General features: G+C 41.7%; 1 protein-coding gene across 1 annotated transcript; it reads left to right on the top strand.

Moving 5' to 3' along the window:
• Nucleotides 1-1,207: 1,207 nt before the first annotated feature.
• Nucleotides 1,208-14,135, top strand: p3h1 (prolyl 3-hydroxylase 1). Its single transcript, XM_026169033.2, has 15 exons — nt 1,208-1,823; nt 4,987-5,139; nt 5,571-5,760; nt 5,918-6,049; nt 7,785-7,924; nt 8,731-8,820; nt 8,927-8,979; nt 9,075-9,202; nt 9,293-9,420; nt 9,560-9,655; nt 10,576-10,726; nt 11,685-11,802; nt 11,928-12,003; nt 12,684-12,824; nt 13,572-14,135. The coding sequence occupies exons 1-15, from the start codon at nt 1,359-1,361 to the stop codon at nt 14,040-14,042; spliced, it is 2,532 nt and encodes an 843-aa protein (XP_026024818.2). The 5' UTR covers nt 1,208-1,358; the 3' UTR covers nt 14,043-14,135.
• Nucleotides 14,136-14,923: the final 788 nt, after the last annotated feature.

The raw sequence follows: 14,923 nt of genomic DNA, 5'->3' as shown, positions 1-14,923 counted from the left end.
TCCATATTTATGCCTTTTTAAAATACATTTAATTATGCAGTTAATTTTAGCTTACTAGTGATTATGAATTTGTTTTGTTTTATTATAATTATGTATTGGGATTAATAATGATATAAACTTTTATATTCTGTATTTCGTACTTCACTACATTTACGCTTGTTCTTTCAGGCTCTCAAATAGCAGGTCGACACGAGACAGAGCATTTAAACATGAAGATATGTCAATGTTAAGAAATATACGAAGTTGTATAATACACATAAAACGGAAGCTGTGCTCCACTTTTGACTGAGTCAGACTGCACTTAAAAGCTTCTAGCTAAAGCTCACATTAAAGCTGACACTTTCACTAAAAGATGTATTTTTATTGGTTTCGCTCGATCTTCCTCGCGCATACTACGTTTCCCATAATACATTGCGTGCTTAGTTTCATTTTTTTGGTAAGTGAACAATTTTTTGGTAAGTTTTTTTCTATTGTGACAAAATTAAAATCCTCTGTTTTGTCTTTATTATTTTACTATTTGCGCAAAGTTATAAATAAACACAACAAAAATAAAATTACACATCGTCTGCAGGATTCGATGATATTCTTTGACCAGCTTAAAGCGGTGGAACAGCGATCTTGATTAAATAGAAGAATGTTAAGCTTTACAATATACTGTGACACATTTCAGATGTACTGCCCATCATGCTGTTTGGGAATTCTCTTCCAACATCCAGCATCACAGCAGTAAAACTTCATTAACAGCTTCAGTCAGACACGTTGAAAACTTTTAAAAAGTACATTTTTAGGCCATTGACGGGCTCTATCAGTGGCCTATAATACGAGTTTCTCCACAGACTTCAGGTTTCTTTGGGTGCCGTGTCTTCTCCTTGCCTCACCAGAACCTCACTGCTGTGTTCCTACGCACCAACAGCTGTATTTGGGAGCCTGTGAAAGTGTGAATGAGGACAATTCCAAACAGATCCATCAGTGGAAAAAAGCAAACAGTTAAAAGTACAGTTTTCATTGGTTAGTTGCCTTTTCTCGGACTTTTGTCAATAAACTTTCATACATTTTAACCAGACCTTTTCAGAAATCTGTGTCATTTTGTGTTTATTCAACTAGTGAAAATATTTTGCTCTGAAGCTCTGAAGCACTAAATCAACTCGTATCATGTTGCATACGGCTGATGCGTATGCATATGCATAAGGATGAAGGGTGGGGGGGTGTTGCCGAGGGGGGCTCCGCCGCTCAAATCCCACCTCCAGTCAAGCTCCTGGTGGAGAAAGGAGTAGTAACAATTCTCTCTGCGTACCGGCTCGTCGTCGGCCACAGGCCCAGGCTCAGGTCCCGCTGCAGAGCCCTGACACTTTGCCACCATGGAGCTCCGTTATGCGCTCACATTCCTCTGTGTTGTCGTGGTGCCTGCGTGCACATCGGACACTGAAGTGAGCAGCCACTTTGTTTTGGAGCCTTATGATTTCCTCTTCGACACGGCGGTGGAAGCTTACTATAAGGGGGACTGGTTATCGGTGATTCTGAACATGGAGAAGGCTCTCAAAAACAAAGCCACTTTGCGCAAAGTTAAAGCTCAGTGCCGCCAGAGCTGCGCCAACCAGACCGCTTTCGGCGAGCCTTTGGCCGGGTTGGGAGTTCCCATACCGGGGACCGGCTCTGTGGAGGACCTGGGCTTCTTCCAGAAATTCCTGAAGCGGGCCGACTGTGTTAACTCCTGCGAAACTGAGAAAGTCGGCGCACCAAGTTTGCATCTCGTCAGCGAGGAAATAGAGCTGGAGTTCAAGAAGAGGAGCCCATATAATTACCTACAAGTGGCGTATTTTAAGGTAGAAAAGGATGCTGGCAGCTACAGTGTGGCCTGTCTCTCACTGCACACACACGCTCGCTTTGCTCTAGGCGAGCTAGAACAGTAAAAACTTTAGCACTGATTCTTTTTTAGCCTGTAAGTTGGAGCTGATGTGGAGCACATTACTGTTTTGCCCCAACCCCCCAAAACCAAGACAACCATGCCACGTCTTAAGGTGGAGTCAGCTTCTGCGGGGTGTGACGTTAGGACGTGAAATTGAGCGATTTAAAGGCCTAAAATTTTATTTTCAAAAGCTCCTGCTGGCAAACCACAAACGCTTGATCTGTGAAATAAGTAGGGACTAGCAATTATTTATTTTATTAATTTTTTTGTAGACTTAAATTCGTTTTTAACAAGATATTTTTCCAACTAAGCAAGTTAGGGGGCGTAAAGATGAATGGGTTAGTGTGAAAATAAGGATTTATTTTCTGCTCTGATGAAAATATTTTCTATGAAACTCTGTGTGGCATGGCAGAGGTGTGCGGGACAAACGTCAAACAGGACGTTTGTCCCGCACACCTCAGCCTGGCCCCTAAAAGCTCAGGCTGAAGAAAATGTTAAAGTTAGTTTTTATCAAAAAGTCATAGAGCTGTCATAACTCATACAGTACTGTGCAAAAGTCTCAAGCCACGACTCATTTCTTCTCATTAGCTATTTTAGGGGGATATCTGTGTGTGCAGGTGACTATTACTGTGCATAATTATTAGGCAACTTAACAAAAAACAAATATATACCCATTTCAATTATTTATTTTCACCAGTGAAACCAATATAACATCTCCACATTCACAAATATACATTTCTGACATTCAAAAACCAAACAAAAACAAATCAGCGACCAATATAGCCACCTTTCTTTGCAAGGACACTCAAAAGCCTGCCATCCATGGATTCTGTCAGTGTTTTGATCTGTTCACCATCAACATTGCGTGCAGCAGCAACCACAGCCTCCCAGACACTGTTCAGAGAGGTGTACTGTTTTCCCTCCTTGTAAATCTCACATTTGATGATGGACCACAGGTTCTCAATGGGGTTCAGATCAGGTGAACAAGGAGGCCATGTCATTAGTTTTTCTTCTTTTATACCCTTTCTTGCCAGCCACGCTGTGGAGTACTTGGACGCGTGTGATGGAGCATTGTCCTGCATGAAAATCATGTTGTTCTTGAAGGATGCAGACTTCTTCCTGTACCACTGCTTGAAGAAGGTGTCTTCCAGAAACTGGCAGTAGGACTGGGAGTTGAGCTTGACTCCATCCTCAACCCGAAAAGGCCCCACAAGCTCATCTTTGATGATACCAGCCCAAACCAGTACTCCACCTCCACCTTGCTGGCGTCTGAGTCGGACTGGAGCTCTCTGCCCTTTACCAATCCAGCCACGGGCCCATCCATCTGGCCCATCAAGACTCACTCTCATTTCATCAGTCCATAAAACCTTAGAAAAACCAGTCTTGAGATATTTCTTGGCCCAGTCTTGACGTTTCAGCTTGTGTGTCTTGTTCAGTGGTGGTCGTCTTTCAGCCTTTCTTACCTTGGCCATGTCTCTGAGTATTGCACACCTTGTGCTTTTGGGCATCCAGTGATGTTGCAGCTCTGAAATATGGCCAAACTGGTGGCAAGTGGCATCTTGGCAGCTGCACGCTTGACTTTTCTCAGTTCATGGGCAGTTATTTGGCGCCTTGGTTTTTCCACACGCTTCTTGCGACCCTGTTGACTATTTTGAATGAAACGCTTGATTGTTCGATGATCACGCTTCAGAAGCTTTGCAATTTTGAGACTGCTGCATCCCTCTGCAAGATATCTCACTATTTTTGACTTTTCTGAGCCTGTCAAGTCCTTCTTTTGACCCATTTTGCCAAAGGAAAGGAAGTTGCCTAATAATTATGCACACCTGATATAGGGTGTTGATGTCATTAGACCACACCCCTTCTCATTACAGAGATGCACATCACCTAATATGCTTAATTGGTAGTAGGCTTTCGAGCCTATACAGCTTGGAGTAAGACAACATGCATGAAGAGGATGATGTGGACAAAATACTCATTTGCCTAATAATTCTGCACTCCCTGTATTGCTCAAAACCACTTCAAAAAAGCCTCATAAAGAAATGAGGGATTGCTCAGGACTATTGCACAGCGCTGTATTATGCTTACATATGAGTATGATGTACCACTGCAGGAAAACCAGAAAAAATGGCTTACTGTTTTCAAGTTCGGTTGTTTTTAGGATGTTGTTAGGTTGTTAGACTATTTTGTGACCCACTAAATCCACACAACTGCAACCTGGGCAGTTCAGTCAGGCCTTACATTAGTACGATTCACTTACTTGTGATTTCATTGTAATATATATTCTGAACTTTTGAAATATTTTAAAATCTGAGAAATACGACTGGTACTATATTGCTTTACTACTCTCAGCAATCAAAGCCCTTTCCTACTAAAAGTCTCAGTCTCTGTTTATACAAGGATATTTTTCCTATGCCTAAATACTTTTAACCTACCATGATCAAAGTTACACTGTGATGGATGCATCGGGGGAAACCTGGGCTTCAGTCTTGCCAAAAAATCTTTTAAGTCTTTCTACCTACTGAGCTGCCTAAACGTTAGCGTTTCAGATAGTAAAGAGTAAACTGAAATCCACCCCAGAAAATGTAAAGATAACAGTTTGGCCCTTATGGGTTACCAGACCAAAAATGTGAACATTTAAAATGATATTGCATCAAAAATCATTTATAGCAGATTAATTACCCCCAAAATAAAAGTGAGTGAAAGTTGACAAACACAGTCTGAAGTACCTGTACAAAAACATACAATAAGAATGATTAAACATAAATATGTAACATAATTAGTTAAAATAATAGCCTGTGTACATTACTGACGTCTCAATATGAGTATGTCAGGATCAATATTGGCTGGTGTATATAGTTAGCTAACATTTGGAAAGTAAAGAGCAACTACTGGGCTTAGTGCACCAAAACAAAAGTAAAATCAGAGTAGATTAAATGTATTCCACTACTACATTAACTAACTGTTAATGTATCTGTGCCTACATGAGATATTTTGATACCAAGTTAGCTTGCACGAGTTTTCCAGTTGAATTAAATAGAATAGAAAATAAGCTTGTGTATGTGTGTTTTTCTTCCTTTCAGATCAATAAGCTGGCCAAAGCAGTAGCAGCTGCCAACACGTTTTTCCTGGCCAACCCAGATCACATGGAGATGAGACAGAATCTGGACTACTACAGGATGATGGCAGGAGTACAGGAGGACGACTTCAAAGATCTGGAGGCCAGGCCACACATGGTGAAAGCAAACTCCGTCTTTGATAATGCTGTTATGTTCTTGTAGCCTCATCCTCTGCTGATTGTCTATAATTCATCTACAGTTTATTTTTATTGACATTTCATTAGTTTGGTCAGTTAAGTCAAATTAAGGAACAGTCAGACGATCCCCTGTGAACTAGCACTTGGTGACAACGAGAAGGAAGAACTCTCTTTTAACAGGAAGTGGCTTCCAGCAGGACCAGGCTCAGGGAGAGAAGGCAATCTATCATAATCAGCTGGAGGGGAAAACAGAAGAGAAGAAAGGAGGGCATTTTTCTTTACATGTTGCCACACGATGCAGTCTCTAACGATGATTCAAGCAGAAAGATTTAAACTCCTTTGTCTGCCTGACTGACCTTGAACAGATGAAGCTGACTGTTGCAGTAGCTGTGATGTGCCCTCTCTCTTCAGGCCCAGTTTCTGCTGGGAAAGAGCTCCTACAGTGACGACTCCTTCATCCTGGCGGCTGAACACTTTGAATCAGCCGTAGATGAGTACTTCATAGCTGATAAGGAGTGCAGAGTTCTGTGTGAGGGAGCCTACAACTATGATGGATACAACTACATGGAGTACAGTGCAGACCTGTTCCAGAGTATGAGTGGTGAGGCAGCATATCCTTTGCTTGTGAGCACTAAAGATTCCAACAGAGCTGAGAATTTGATGTGAAGCTGCATGCAAGGGAGACATTTGTATGGCAAATATGAAAAATAGGCTGCATGTGCTATAAATACTTGTATAAATGTGTCTGTGTCCCTCAGACCACTACCTGCAGGTGCTGAGCTGTAAGCAGCACTGTGCTGTGGAGCTGGCCTTAACTGCTGGCAGAGACAAGCCCTTTGAGGACTTCCTGCCTTCACACTTCAACTACCTGCAGTTCTCCTACTACAACAGTGAGTTTCACAGTGCTTTCTATAAGTCAGGTGTGCCTGTATCCACTGTCCTTAGCAACAATGCAGAAAAGAAGTCTAAACACAGAAATGAACAGCTATGGCCTCATATACACGGATCATCTGTTTGACGACTTTAATAGCAAAAACACAGACCTGCACCTAACATGAACGAGATTACCTCATAAATAAGCCAAATATTATATGATAATAGATCAGCATTTATTGCTGGACTCTGAATGGAAGTAATTCATGTGAATTTCTTTGTATTTAGTTTTCAATTGATTTGCAGTTTTTGCCCATTTGTTACAGTTGATCACAGATTAAAAGATTATTGCACATAATTGTCAACATTGACAGTGGAGTGATTCCTGTTTAATCATTGTCTTTATGCACCAAACTTGCTTTGCAGAGCCCAACTCACTGCAACTAATTGCAATAATTCTGGTCATGCCACATTTTTTAAAACTGTTCTGTGTGACTGTAGACTTAAAGAGCTTTTTGGTACATATGTTAAATACTTTAACTATTTATATAGTAAATAAAAAAGAGAAAATTCTCTTGTACTGCATGTATTTATAATGTATTTCTTCAAAATTAACCAAAAGAATTGCAGCGTTTTATGTAAAATTTCATATTATTATATTTTACTTCAGGGCAGCACGGTGGCACAGTGGTTAGCACTGTTGCCTCACAGCAAGAAGGTCTGGAGTTCAATTCCACCATCAGGCCGGGGTCTTTCTGTGTGGAGTTTGCATGTTCTCCCCGTGTTTGCGTGGGTTCTCTCCGGGTACTCCGGCTTCCTCCCACCGTCCAAAGACATGCAGCTTGTGGGGATAGGTTAATTGGATAATCCAAATTGCCACTAGGTGTGAATGTGAGTGTGAATGGTTGTCTGTCTCTGTGTGTTGGCCCTGCGACAGACTGGCGACCTGTTCAGGGTGTACCCCGCCTTTCGCCCTATGACAGCTGGGATAGGCTCCAGCGCCCCCCGCGACCCTGAAAAGGATAAGTGGAAGCGGATGGATGGATGGATGGATGGATGGATGGATGGATGGATGGATATTTTACTTCTCCCTAGTGGCAGCCTTTAAAAGAGCAATATGAAAAATAACCCTGTCCTGTAAGAGTTTAGGCTCTTAACCTCTGAACTGCCGCAGGTTTCTTCCTGTTAAAGGAGAGTTTTTCCTTCTCTCTGTCACCAAAGTCCTTTCTCTGTTTTTATTGTAGGGTCTACCTTACGATATAAAGCACCTTGAGGCGACTGTTGTTGTATAAATAAAACTGAATTGAATTGAATCACCAGGTGACCACTGACCAGTCTCAGCATAAGACCAGGTTTTGTTTTAGCCAAAGAGGCAAATATTCTGAAACTATAAGATGTCATGTTAATCATTTTACATTGTTTTGTTTTGTTATAAGTTCTTCCATGTGGTTGTTCCAAACTTAGCATACTAACTTCATATAGCAGTAACACAATGAAGGTCTTTAAAATATTTTCATACTTTTATTTTTATTTTTCACACTTTCTTCATAATTTGATTTCATTTTTTGAATGTTTAACAACAAGTTTAAGCTAAAATTCTTCCGTGCTGTAACTTTAGAGTCCCCTGTAGGTACAGGATGTTTGTTATGAAATAGTCACTGGTGTTTAAGAACAAGGATATATGCTGCAAATCCAATAACATCCTTTTTGTTCACATCCATGATTCCATGTATTTTTGTCTTTTCTTTCCAGGTGAGAAGTACGAGAAGGCCATAGAGTGTGCTAAGACCTACCTGCTGTTCCACCCTGAGGATGAGGTGATGAACCAGAACCTGAACTATTACTCTGCCATGCTGGGCGAGGACAAAGCAGCAGCCATATCAGCCCGACAGGTACAGTTACACTGTGTTTAACAGAGGCTTTCAACCTCTTCTTCAACCTCACCGTGAGTGCAGTTATTCCTAGCATTGTGTTATCTTAATCCTTAGTGATCAGCAGTAAATTAGCCTGAACAAAGTGTGGTGGCAGAAAAATGGTCTTCATCAGCACTCACGTGTACTCAGGGGCACATTAAAAAAAGGCTCTGGTGGTGATCTAAGCACATAACTGTTTGCTGATTCTTAAAAAAGATTTGAGCTGCCCTGGGCCCTAAATGTCCACATAACACACTATTTAAAGTGGGTTATTATGGTTATCCATCACTACTAATGACTAAGTGATTATTTCCCAGGTGGAGGTTGCTGGCCTGTGGCCTGTGTTTTAGAATATAAAGGCTCCAAAGGTAGATGCAGGTGTATTATTACACCTGCATCTGTTGTCCAGACATCTGTATCCACAGCCTGACGGTGTGTATGCACCATGAGAGCAGAGCTGCATGAGCTCAAACACACTGCAACCTAAGAAAACACCCTCAAATCAAAGAATGCTACAAAAGCACAGGAGATAAAACAGAAGCTGAACAAGCACAACACAGATTTGCTCTCTGAATGCATACATCACCACTAACACGCGTCCGTCAGAATCACTGTAAAAAAAAAAGCCAGACCAATTTGTTCCTACTAAAATAAAGGAGAAGACAGCTCCAACTGGAGCTAAGGAACCAGAGATATAACGACGGTCTTTATAGCGCAGGCTTTGTGATTGTTGAATGTGATTTTAGGAGCTATGTTACAGGCTGCTGCTGACTTGTAATCCCTAGGTGGTGAAACAGTACATTCAGCAGTCGCTCCTGGAGAAAGAGCTCCTCTACTTTGGTTATGAAGCCTTTGGAATCACTTTTGTAGATCCGGTAAGTGTATAACTCAGTTTACATCTCACCACATTCTGCACTACTTATGAAGTGCTGGGATATAAATAAATGTGATCTTTGAATTCTCTGTTATTTTTGCTTAAAGGACTCGTGGACCCCCGAAGATGTCATGCCTAAGAAACTGAGAGAGAAACAGAAGTAAGACTAAGAGCACCGCCACACGTGTGCAGGTCGAGCATGAAGGTGCACTTAAAGTCAGTGTTGTTATCTGCGTGTGTGTTGCTGTGTCTCAGGGCTGAGAGAGAGACTGCAGCGAGGATCACAGAGGAGATAGGAAACCTGATGAAGGAGATTGAGAATCTGGTTGAGGAAAAGAAGAAGGATTCTTCAGAAATGACCAAGATGATAGTGCCACAGGAAGGTGAATGTTTCAGAGAACCAGGGTATAAAATGTCAGTCTTGTACAACCAGTCTTTATCCTCACGTCTTTATCTGTGACCTTATCTTGTAGATGGCGCTCTGCTGTACAGTGACATCAAGGTGACCATGACATCCAAGCAGCTGAATGGCTCCCAGCGGGTTTTGCTGGACGGTGTGATCACAGATGAGGAGTGCAGGGAGCTGCACCGTCTCTCCAATGTGAGTAGCCCCAAGGAATAAAGTTCAGTCCGTGTCAGCAAAGATTTCCTCACATCACCTGCATTCTGATCGTGTCGCGTATGTATGTTTTTCAGCTCGGCTGTTATAGGAGTTGCTTAATGTTGCATTTATTTCACAGACAGCTGCTCTAAAAGGCGATGGCTATAGAGGACGACCATCCCCACATTCCCCCAGCGAGATGTACCAGGGAGTCACCGTCCTGAAGGCTGTCAAGGTCTATAAAGCAGAAAAATTCCAAATAAGAGATGCCAACACAAGCACAAACGTTCACCTTTAATCATAGCTAGGGGAAAGATCAAAGCTGGTTCTTTATGTGGAAACAAAAAATACGTTTTTTAGTATAACAGCAGACTTTTTCCACATTTCAGCATCAAAACAACAGAACATGCAGCATATAGCTTATGTGCTCGAGCTGGCGGATGAGAATAAAAATGTTTGCAGCAGGTTAATCTAGAGGCTCACCTGTAAATGTAACCTGATGCTTATTGCTTCCAGCTGTTTGAGGTAATTAAATAGTTGCAGCTTCGTAGGATCCAAAACGACACGTGTGACTCAGCACGTCAGTTATTGTCTACACAGAGAGGAACGATCACTTAGAACCTGACAGTATATCACTTTTCCACGACATAATGCAGTCCTGTGAAAAACTGTTGATTCAGTAGCTTGTAGAATTATATTTAGCAACAATAACTTGAAGTAATTGTTTGATGTATTATTTTATCAGCATCTCACATGATTGTGGAGGAATTTTGAACGACTCTTCTTTGTAGTATTGCTTCAGTTGATTGAGGTTTGCAGGCATTCGTTTATTCACAGCATGGAGCAATCATCACCCCTTCACCACCGTGCTTGACACTTTGTACGATGTGCTTGTGCTGATAGCCAGTGTTTGGTTTTCTCCCAACATGTCGCTGGGAATTCTAGCCAAAGATCTCCACTTTGGTCTTGTCTGTCCAAAGAACCTGAAGCTTTGCAAACCTAAGACGTGTTCTCTTTAGAGAGAAGATGCTCTTTCCTGGAACATTTTTCATCTTCAGTGCAAACACTTTTGTATTTATAGTTCTATATAAAAACAGACTCAACATTGTTTTCCTCCTTGTCCCAGCTTTTACATGGTTTTTCTTCTTCTCACAGCTTGGCCAGGAGGGGAAGGTCCCTCTGAAGAGCGCTCGTCTGTTCTTTGACCTCAGTGAGAAAGTGAGGAAGGTCTTAGAGTCCTACTTCCGTCTGGACACTCCACTCTATTTCACATACTCCCACCTGGTCTGTCGCTCTGCCATCGATGGTAAGCTAACCACTGACACTGTGTCATTTTTTCCCCATCCTGATTTTGTGTCTAGGAGTTGGTTCAGACATCACTCCCAAATGACCTCGTTTATCTGTTAGATCTGCTAGGACATGCCCGTCCTGCCCCGCGCTACAATATAAATGTCATTGTAGACCATTGTTAGGTGGTTGCCAAGTAACGTGATGCCATTGTAACATATCGTATATCTAATAATAGTTGATTTTTGTCAATATAAACTAGATGTTACTGTTGTGAAATAAAAATCATACGATGGTTAGACAGGTAAATGGCAGTTGGTTGGTGGTTGCTAGGCAACATGGTAACATCATAATGTGTTACATAGATAACAACCTTCAGGGGTCTAAGATGTACCTGTGCCATGTGTTTGGTTGCTCAGCTCCTCATCATAGAGCTGGCAGACAGACAAACAGAGATTTAGTGAATTAATTCAAAGTCCTGGACTGAAGAAGTCACTGGATGAGTGACGAAATGTTTCTCCCACTGAAAATGCTACATCCAGATGAACAGAAACCTTTTGGGATTTTCCTTACTTAGGTGAATGTGCATGCATCAAGACATAAAATCAGCAGACTGCAGCACCAGTGGCAGGAAGAAAAACGCATGTTTGTTTGATTTTTATTTTTTTCTTGCTGTCTACCCAGCATGCAGATAACTTTGTAGAGAAGAACCTTAGAACACAAGTAAAATTCAGTTTTATTTATCTAACACAAAATCACAATAACAGTTGCCTCACGGTGCTTGCAACAAAATTGTAACTGTGATGTAATAACTGAAGTTAGTACAGTCAAATATACTGAATTCAGTACCATTTTGGTCTCCACTACCTCTGACAATAAATACACAAAGAAACATATTTAGCTGTTGAATTCTCAGCTAGCTTTGTTTTTGGGCCCAAATTTCTCCAAATGTTCTCTCTGTGCTCCTGTTTGTTCAGAGAAGCAGGACGACCGTAAGGACATGAGTCACCCTGTCCACGTCGACAACTGTGTGCTGGTTTCTGAGGTCAACGAGTGTGTAAAGGAACCTCCTGCATACACTTACAGAGACTACAGGTATGGTTACACACACACACACACACACACACACACACACACACACACACACACTTAAAATTCTGTCTACACAACCCACCCTGATGACAAGGACCGGCTGACCTCCTGGTGTCTCACTCCTGCAGTGCCATCCTTTATTTGAATGAGGACTTTGAAGGAGGAGAGTTCATTTTCACAGAGCTTGATGCCAAAACAGTGACGGTAAATATATATCTGATGTTTTTTCCTTTCTTTTTTAAAACTGTAAAGTTTTCTTTCAGACTGCTTTAGCTGCCTCCAAATGTTTTTATTTATTTGTTTTTTGATTTGTTAATGCTAAGTTAAGTTAATGGTTAGCAAGCAGCATCCATAAACTGTGTGCATATCTGCAATTTAGTGCTGAATAAAACACTAGTAAAACAAACTCTGACTGGAGTTTAATAACTGGCTATGGATGGAAAAAAATCACCCCAGTCAGAGTTGTTTCAATCATTCTCTACTGCTTATCCTTATCCTGTCTCTAACCCTATCCTAGATGGGGAAACTATCCATAGGGATCAAACATGTGTTTGTCCCAGGCTGTAAATGTGCTTTAACTGTAAGCTTGTGCTGTGTTTCCATAAGGAGTAAAAGTCCCACAAATAACTCTTTATGCCCGGAGCAAAGCCAAGCCATGAAGTCCAAGGAACTCTCTGTAGACCTTTGGAAAGGGTAAAGTGTTGGGTGGTCTCAGTTTTTGTGAGATTTAAAAGTTTGGGACCACTTGGACTCTTTATAGAGTTGGCAGGCTGTATTTTGACTGACAGAGTCTGAATACTTTTTAAAGCCACTGTGCATTTAACAAAAATGCATTTTTAACCACATCGATGTTGATTGTGTTGCGTGGTGTGTGTCTTCTCAAGGCGGAGGTGCATCCAAAGTGTGGTCGCGTGGTTGGTTTTGGAGCAGGGAAAGAAAACCCACACGGTGTCAAAGCTGTCACCCGGGGTCAGAGGTGTGCTGTTGCTCTGTGGTTCACCTTGGATCCTGCTCACGAGGAAAAGGTAGGGAAAACCACTGTAACCAGATGTGAGCATGCATAGGCTTTAGGTTTGGGTCTGTGTGCAATCCTTTTAAACAATAACTTCTTCCAAAATGGAGAAAGATGGGTCAGGATTTAGCATGAATTGTTCAAATGATCCTTTTTTCTAACACCTTGAATTCAGTTCAGTTCCATTTTTTTATATAGTGCCAAATCTCAACAACAGTTACCCCTAGGGACTTTATATTGTCAGGTAAAGACTCTACAATAATACAGAGAAAATAGAGAAAACCCAACAATCAGATGACCCCTATGGGCAAGCACTCTGGCAACAGTGGGAAGGAAAAACTCCCTTTTAACAGGAAGAAACCTCCAGCAGAACCAGGCTCAGGGAGGGGCGGGGCCATCTGCCTTGACTGGTTGGGGTAGGGGGAGGAAGACAGGACAAAGACATGCTGTGGAAGAGAGACAGAGATTAATAATAACTAATGATTAAATGTAGAATGATGTATGAACACATAGGGAGTTAAAAGTGAGTGAAGAAGAACTACGTAGTGCATCAGACTATTTCCACAAAGTTATAAAGACAGCCTAAGTTGAAAACAGTGCACACAGTCAGTTATTGCTGTGCAGAAATATGAAACTCAGCTCTAGATAATGATGTTGTGTTTTCTGACTGCCAGCACAACTTCAAAGAAAATTTGTGATTCATACCTGTTCCTTGTTTCATTTTGCAGTCTCCCAAACATTTTCTTTTTTTGTCCCATAGGAAAGAATCCAGGCTCAGGATTTGCTGAAGATGTTTTCTACACCAGTGGATGCAGAGTTCAGTAAAAATGAGGCCATGGAAACTGAGTCTCAACCGAAAGCTCCCGCACAGGCTGACCAGGAGGCAGCCAGAAAAAAAGAAGTAGGAGAGCAGAAGCTCAAGCTGAACACGTCGGGCGATGCACAAACTGACCTGCTGAAGGATGCGGGGGAGGCCAAAACAGCCAGTAAAGGAACCACTAAAACCAAAGCTGCACCTAAAACAAAGCCTAAAGCTGGAGATCAAACGAAGGCAAAGACGACAGGCAAAGTTAAAGCTGCTGCTGCAAAAGATGGAAAACAGACAGCAAAAACAAAAGCAAAGCAGGGTGATAAACAGAAAACAAAACCAGCTGCAAAAAAGACAGTAAAAGCAGTTAAGAAGGACTCCACCTCAGCACCAGACTCTCAGAGCAACAAGGATGAATTGTGATCAAACAACACGTGCCTCTGTTTTCATGTGGGGCCAGCTACTGTCTACAAGATCTTCTCTGTGGGTGGTTAAATAAAAAGCTGTGTTACAAAATGTTATTTTTCTTTAAATACATTCATTATTTTGGATGTCACTTAAATTGTTCGCTATTTATGTGGTATGTGGTTGCTGACAATCTGCCCTCTGATTCCTTTTGCCCTGTGACAGCTGTGATAGGCTCCAGCACCCTGTGACCCTGAAGTAGATAAGCAGAGGAAATACATTGATGGACAGTCTTCACATGTGCCCACAATCACTCTCTAAACATGTGTATTTGGCCCTAGCTCTGAATCGTCTCACTTTAAACTCCCATGTCTCTCTGTTTTACTTGACTGGTGATGTCATGATATGAAACCTGGCATAGGTGTGAAAAACCTTCATATCAACTGCTCAAACAATAAGTGATGTTTACAATATATGCTTGTTGCAGTACTCCGGACAGACACTGGATGGCAGCACAGACGCATTCTTGAGTAATTTGACGCTCACTGAGTGTACACTGAGCTGCAGCAGTTTCACTTTGAGTAAGAGAGTTCCACAGAATCACTGCTGTGATTTGTTTTGCACCTCCTGAAGCTCAGCAGATTTCTGCGTCTTTATAAACCAGCAGGGAAAACTGCAACCTGAAAGAACTCCTCCAAACATGCTGAATGTTATTGCTTTTCCAAGTTCGGGTGAGTTCAAAGAAACATTCTGTGTTTAGCAAAAACACGTTAAAACTGTATTGCAGTGTATGAACGGTGCATTGTCCTGGATAGTGAAGCTTAAACGTCCAAGAGAGGGAACAGAGGGAAGGCACCGGGACATCTTCAGTCAAGAAAACTCCATGTAGGATCCTTATC

Source organism: Astatotilapia calliptera, chromosome 5 (genome assembly GCF_964374335.1).
Source record: "Astatotilapia calliptera chromosome 5, fAstCal68.1, whole genome shotgun sequence".
Classification (NCBI taxonomy): Eukaryota; Metazoa; Chordata; class Actinopteri; order Cichliformes; family Cichlidae; genus Astatotilapia; species Astatotilapia calliptera.
Note: the sequence above shows the minus strand (reverse complement) of the source record. Positions and strands in the feature narration are given on the sequence as shown.